The 7,636-nt window shown below is 40.1% G+C and overlaps 1 protein-coding gene across 1 annotated transcript; it reads right to left on the bottom strand.

Annotated features, from left to right (window-relative positions):
• Positions 1-5,423: 5,423 nt before the first annotated feature.
• On the bottom strand, positions 5,424-7,400 carry LOC120414011 (beta-catenin-like protein 1). The gene is made up of 3 exons (XM_039575026.1): positions 7,262-7,400; positions 5,810-7,201; positions 5,424-5,746 (listed from the first exon to the last, which is right to left on the bottom strand). The coding sequence occupies exons 1-3, from the start codon at positions 7,289-7,291 to the stop codon at positions 5,468-5,470; spliced, it is 1,701 nt and encodes a 566-aa protein (XP_039430960.1). The 5' UTR covers positions 7,292-7,400; the 3' UTR covers positions 5,424-5,467.
• Positions 7,401-7,636: the final 236 nt, after the last annotated feature.

The following is a 7,636-nucleotide window of genomic DNA, read 5'->3' as shown; positions in this document are numbered from 1 at the left end:
TCTCACTCTACCTACTACCTATTAAGCCCTTGGCTAGCAATGGGGCTGAGGTTTTTCCTAATCTGTCATTCTTTTTTCACACTGTCATAGTTAACAAACATCCCTTTTTCGATTCTTCTTCTAATTCTTCTACTTTCACTTCTTTCCCCAAAAGATGCGTGTGAGTGTGTGATTTGTGCGTAATTCGAGCCGCAAATGATGTTTTTTTCATGATATCTTTTTAAACGCTAGATTTTAACTGTTTTTTCTTACTTTCAACAAAAGCACTTACGTTTACAGTTTTACCTGTTTACTGATGTAACGCACACATTTTGCTTGGCTTCTCTGTTTAGTTTTCAGGTGTAATCGTCTTCTTTTGAATAAAATGGTTACGAGCAAGTTGTGTGTTTAATTCAATAGATGCTGTAGAGTGAACTATCACCACTTTGTTTCCATTATTTTTTGTTTTTTTTTTAATATTTGTGAATGTTTATCAGGTAAGGGATATCCCCCACCCTTCCAATAAAGGAGGATTGGGTCTAAAAACTATGCACTTCCCGCAATTTTTAAATAACAAAAAACAATTCAAATATCGATATTGAAAAACTATTAACGAGGTATCCATCTACGACCTTCATTTAAGATTTTTAAGGAGCAATGACTGTCAATGATGGTTCTGAATGCAGGGTCTAGAAATAGTAATTTGAAATGAAAAATTAATTACTATATGTAAAATGAATCTACAATCAAAACAAAGAAAACCAGTGTGTTTTGATACATTGAAACATGTATTTTATATTTTCGTCTATTTTTACCCCTTCAAAACTTTTTATGAGTTTGTTTTTTTTTTCTTTTGTTTCACTATTAGCATCTTAGTGGAACTCCCTTCATATTTAACCATGCTTCATGCTTTACTTTTTTTCAGACTTTTTTCTTTTCGGTTATTCGGTGAATTGGGTACTAAAGCCCTATGTAAATTTTTATGTACAACGGTAAAAAACACGATTAAAAACCATTTCTGATCACTTATTTTTATTTTAATGCAAAAAAAAAATTGACAAGACAACATTTTTTCGATGGATCAACTATAGTCCCCTTGGAACGAGCTGTCAAGTAGGACCTTTTTTGTCAAGAAGGGCCGTAAAGTAATTTTTTAAAAATTGAATTAAAAATCCATTTTGAATCCCTTGCGGTCGTTCAAAGGGTCATTGTACTCAGAAAAATAAGCTTTATCGATGTTAACAATAATATCAACAATTTAAGCTTAATTGTATGACCCAATTAAAACAACTTTTTCTCCCTCCACAGAAAAAAAAAATCAATTCTCGTAATCGTGAATTAAGTTCACGAATGTGAGAACCACGAAGGAATTTATTCATGAGTATGGTGCATTTGCACTATAAACGTGAATATATTCCTTCGTGGTTCTCGCATTCGTGAATTTAATTCACGATTTCGAGAATTAGTTTTTTTCAGTGTCGGCGTAACGTTTCGGTCTACTCCACTGGAAGAAACCAAACTTCAGAATGGTAAAACAAACAAAACCAAACAAGATTTATAATTTCTCAATAATACCCACATCCTATTCCTATTCCTTATCCTATTCCTTTTCTTTCAGCAATGGAACCATCTGGAGCATTTGTCTTTTTAATTATAGTTGTTTGTTTTGCAGCTTCCCGGAATCATCTTTAAAATTACTGCTTATTTGTATTTATCTTTTCACTGTAAGATTTATTTTTATATTCATATCTACCATTCCCCATACGGGACCATCCATAAACCACGTGGACACTTTTTTTGGGAATTTCAACCCCCCCCCCCCCTTCGTGGACAATTGTTCATACAAAAAAAAAATCCTTTTTGTATAGAGCGTGGACAATCGCTTATCCCCCCCCCCCCCCTAAAGTGTCCACGTGGTTTATGGATGGTCCCTACAATATATGATCAAATTGAATGACAAGAAAGTACATGGGGTGTAATCTACTAGGATACTTTCTTCGGATTAGCTGCGCTTGTGTTTGATTAGATTAAAGTATGAATTGTTAACATTCAATACGGCGAAACGAGGGCGGGCCAAAGCGGTTGGGGCATTTTGGGCGGATGAACTTTATATAGGGGCGGATCGGGGGCGACCCGCTGGTGGATCATCTTACAGGGGCGGACGAACCGTATATAAAAGGCGGGTCGAGGGCGAGCCACGGCGGTTGGGGCTTTTAAGGCGGATGAACTTTCTATGGGAGGCGTATCGAGGGCGACCCGCTGGCGAACCAACCTACAGGAGCGGTTCTGGGCAACGGGCATACCCGCCTGACCGGGTTCGGGGAAGTAGCGATCAATGAAATATCATGCACAATTAAACGTTCAAAAAATTCCGTGTTTTTTCGAGCATTTTATTCCAGCTTCACTTAAATTTTGAATATTTTCCGTTTGCAGAGTTAAAGAATTCGAACTCCGGATTTTGAGATTTAGTTACTCTAACTGCCTTTCAAAAAGAACTGACTCCAGCGAATCCAACAGAGTATATATTTATAATGAACAAATCTAAATGGCAGCGTGCCGCTTAATACAGTTGCCTATTTTTCACATTTCGTCGCTGTCGTACGACAATTATGAGCCAAATTGAGTTTAGAACGCCATTTTGTGGCGTGCTAACTTGACAAAACCGGAAAATTGATGTAAGTGCGACAATTGGCCGAAGGGATTCCAGGTCAGAATACGTTTGACATAAGATCTCGACTACCGTAAACATTTGTAAGGGGCTATCCACAAATCACGTGGACACTTTTTTGGAAATCCCCCCCCCCCCTTATTAAAAACCATTTCTGATCACTTTTATTTTAATGCAAAAAAAAATATTGCAAGACAATTTTTTTTTCGATGGATTAAATATGGTCCCCTTGGAACGAGCTGTCAAGTAGGAGCTTTTTTGTCAAGAAGGACAGCGAGGATAATTTTTCAAAACTGATTTAAAAATCCATTTTAAACTCTTTGTGGTCGTACGAAGGGTCATTATACTCAGAAAAATATACTTTGTCGCTTTAAACAATAGAGCTATCTAAGCCCGATCTCACGCACACAAGCTTACCATTTGGTTTTGCTGGTGGGTACAAATTTTAACGTAAAAACCCTTCGTGTATGGATGGTCCCTAATTATAACTCGGGACCTTGGCAACCAAATTCAACCAAAGTTCAGGACAAAGCACAGAATGGTCAACCAAACAAACCAATCAGTCCAGAATCTTTACTACGTGGATACCGTTTTGGAAAATTTTCCTTTGCTGATAATTGCCCATGGGACCCATCCATAAACCACGTGGACACTTTATGGGTGTATGGCGATTGTCCACGCTATGGACATGGATGATCCCCATACAAAAAAATCTCTTTAATGGAACGTAGGAGAATTTAATATTATAGTCATACTTTTTTAAAAATATTCCTAAAAAACAATTTTGTTTATATCTAGCTTGATATATTCGGGAAAATTGAATTTGCGGGTAATCATTCGAGTATATGTAAATTCGGGAAAACGACAGTTCGGTAAAATGGGCGTTTAGGTAAATGACATTCGGGGATGTGGAGTTTTCGGGAAAATGATTTTCGGGGACGTGGAATTTTCAGGAAAATGATTTTCGGGGACGTGGAATTTTCAGGCAATGATTTTCGGGGAAATGATTTTCGGGAATGTGGAATTATCGGAAATATGTTGTGTCAACTGTGGTGGTTAATAGTTAATTGTTCCACTAATTATTAGGTCTATTCCCGTACCCGCAGAATTACAAACTATCTGCAGCTTCGGCAGAATTCTGCAGTACGGGAATAGACCTTTTGTCTGCAAGGAGATTCAATGGAGGCGCTTGGTTTCTATTGATTCCAAGGAAGCGCATGGTGTCGCGTCTCCATCGAAATGTTTTAGTTTTTCGATGGAGACGCATGATTCGAAAGATTTTCAACGTGGATTAAGTTTGGTTTAGATATATTCTCTGATAAATTGACATATACATGATAAACTGTGCAGGTGTATAAAATAAAGATGAGCTATCTGTGAGAGGGAAGAGAAAAGTCGAACATGTAGGGGAGTTTGGGGTAATATGGACAGGGGGGGTAATTTGGACACCCCTTTAAAAATCACGTTTTCTTCGGATATAAAGTGAAAACGGCAATTTAAGTGATAAGGCTAGTACTAGTAATGGCCTAGGAGTATGGACAAACCAAAAAAGTTGGAATAGGTTAAGTAGTTTTGGTGTAATATGTAAAAGTTTCCAAAGGCCGGTTGGCACTGCCTTAAATTCTAATATTTGAAGGTTAGGAAATAAGGTTTTGCAGGGGTTATATGGCAAAAAAGTGGACATTTTATGTTTAAGGGGGTTGCTTGGACGATGCCTGAGATATGTACGTATAAAAATTGTGCATTTTATCCATTTTTATCATCAAAAATTGCAATTTATGATAGAATATGCTATGGGGGTAATTTGGACATGGCTTGTGGGGTAATTTGGACATACCTGAAAGTCTACCTGTCAGGCAACAAAAAAGTAACTTTCATGGTTGGATGAGTTTTTAAAGCGATTTAGATAAATTTAGAGGGATTTAATATGTCAAAACAATCAAAAAGGAATGTGAGCAATGAGAACTTTCACAAAACCCCTATTTTTTAATTTAGATAAATTTATTCCAATATTCGTATTGATGAATATCTGATTATTGTACATTTGGCGTTCACCAAGACTCTAATGTTGATTGCTTTTAATTAATTTCTTTGACATTTCTAATTTCTATGCTGGTTTACAATAATATTTAAATTTGAAGGGCTACAGATTGTAAAATTAAGAAAAAATGATATTTTCAGGCTAATAAATTCCATATAAACATAAACGATACCTTAATCACTAAAAACTATACTTGTGCCGAATCCAGAATCAAAGTTTAAATCATTTCAGTTATGTATACTACACTGAACTATTAATGGTCTTCCTATTGAATTATAGTTCTATCACAAAATCATTATTTAAACCTTTGATGGAATATTGTGAGCAAAACAACACTTCAAAATATAAAGCAATTACAAAACCAGGTTGAAGGATAAAAAAACATGCTCAAAAAATCAAATGTTAAACTTATTCTACCACATGTGTCCAAATTACCCCTCAAAAGGTGTTCATATTACCCCACAAGGTATGTCCAAATTACCCCACAAGGCATGTCCAAATTACCCCATAGGGGTGTTCATATTACCCCCACACAAAAATGTGGGGGCAATTTGGACACCTTTTAATTTTTGCGATAAAAATGGGTTTGTCTTCAAAATTTATCGAAATAAATGACATTTTTCCATCAAATATGGTCTCTATTATCCTCTGGTGTCATCCACATTTCTTAAAAATATCCATACAGCCCGTGACAGAGCAATTTCCTTAGGGTGTCCAAATTACCCCACACTCCCCTACGTGGAACTCATTTATTTTATCCTAAGCGCACTCAACCAAAATTAAAAGCGATCCACCAGCTGAATAATGTGCGCCTGTTCCTGCTCCCGCCAGTCCGAATCACCCGCGTCGCCCAGATTGCCCGCATACTCGCGCATCACGTGCCGGATCGTCTTCATCGAGGCGTTGCGCAGGCTCAGAATCTGCAGGATGCGCTGCTTCACCACATCGGTCGAGCTGATCTCCAGAATGATGTAGTCGATCAGCTGAAGCGTGAAAAGCCCACCCGAGAGGCGCTTGATGTAGATGGCGTCCTCGTCCTCCTCTTCCTCGCCGGCGTTCTGTAATAAGGATATTGGTTATTAGAGAAATGAATCACATTTTTATGGAAATGCTCGACTTACAATTTGTTGATCAACTTCACGGTCCACTTCCTCCACCTTTTCCAGATATTTAAAGTGCAGTTCCATCAGTCGTTCGACCTTTTCAAAGTCGTTCTCGGTGAACTTGGCGAGAAGGCGCTGGCGCTGTGGTCCCTTGCAGTTCCGCAGCATGCTGGCCACGACCGAAACGACGTGCTCCTCGTGCTCGTCGGTGCTGAGCAAGCGCTTTTTGTTCCGTTTAGGCGTCTTCATGAACAGCGGAAAGATGGTTCGCAGCCCAAGAATGTCTACAAACTTGTTGCAATTGTCACGCCCGTCCGGTCCGGACACGGCGTGGTCCAGCACCTTGAGCGAGCCATTTCGGGAAAGTTTCTTCTCGCGCAGCATCAGATTCATCAGCTGAAGTCCTTCACCCTTGAGAAACTTTTCGCGGTTTTCCGCGGCCATCAGCGCCGAACAGAGGCTGTTGAAGAGGTTTTCCATGAATTCCTGCTCTTCGGTGGAGGTCGGATCGTGTCGCTTGTAAGCAGCCAGCTGTTGCAACAGCACGTCAATGCCATCTATATTCCCAAGCAGAATCCGATTCTCGTTGGTGTCTTGCAGCAGAATGGACATTATTTCACTGCAGTACAACTTGTTAGCGTCGAATGGCATCTTCATGCGAAGCCTTTTCAAGATCCACTGCATCAAACCTTGTTCGGCTATTTCTTTGGCAATTTCCGACTTGATCTCCATCAAATTCTCAAAAATGGCCATCGTGTTGTGCACGCCATCGGCTTCCTCCTTTACGCCTTCGTCAAGCTTCTCCAGATTCTGAACAAGCAATCCCGCGGCTTGTTGATTCCGCAACGCTTCAATCAACGTTTCCGCCCCTTCCAAACTTTCGTGCAAAATGTCCACGTCGGTCAACTCCTGCAACAGGTGCACAACGGCCACGCTAATGTCCGTATTCTGATGGGACAACAGCTCCAGCAAACTGGACACCCCGTTCAGCTCCACCAGCAGCGGATACAAATCCGGAACGGTCGCGACCGCGTGCAACTCCTGAATAATGTCGTTCAACTCAATTTCGCTCTCCATAAACTTCTCCGGATTGTCCGGGAACTTGATGCGCATTTCCTGGTTCTTCAGCACCCGCTTCTCAAACAACAGCAGAATCTTCTTCAACCCAGCCTCATCCATCACTTCGCCACCCTCAACCTCCTCCGTTTCGACAAACTTGAGAATGTCCAACCGCTCCTGCTCGCTGATTTGGGGCTCCTTCTGCGGAACGACCACTTTGGTGCGAACGTTCGCCTGTTGTTCGGATTTGCGAGACTTGGGAGCGGGTCCGGCTGAAACCACGGACGACGTGTCGTCCCCGGAATCCTCATCGTTGTCAAAGTCGGACGGCCGCTTCGGCGTTTGTTCCGGCTGGAGGAAAAGCATTGAATGAAGCAAAATACACACAAAACAAAATGATTTCCAACTTACCTTGAACGATAGCAACTCGCCTACGTCCATTTTGGGCAGAATTTGTTTGAATTTCCCTCAAAATTTCGTGAAAACTAATTAAAACAACTTTGCAACGAGATCGAATCGATTCAAATTTCGTAAACAAACGATGATGATGACAGCTCCGTAGTAACAGTTCAATAGGGCGAATCTGCGTTTGTAAACAAGCAGTCTATCCCCCTCTTACTTGACGTAAACTGTCAGTTGAGCAAAAAGATTAGACAGCTTGTTTACAAATGCAGATTCGCCCTATTGAATTGTTACTACGGAGCTGAGCAGTGCTGTCAGAATGGACGTCCTATTGTCTGCTTCGTTTTAGCTGTAGATCTGTATGGTACAAAGAGTACAGACATT

Source organism: Culex pipiens, chromosome 3 (assembly GCF_016801865.2).
Source record: "Culex pipiens pallens isolate TS chromosome 3, TS_CPP_V2, whole genome shotgun sequence".
Taxonomy (NCBI): Eukaryota; Metazoa; Arthropoda; class Insecta; order Diptera; family Culicidae; genus Culex; species Culex pipiens.
Note: the sequence above shows the minus strand (reverse complement) of the source record. Positions and strands in the feature narration are given on the sequence as shown.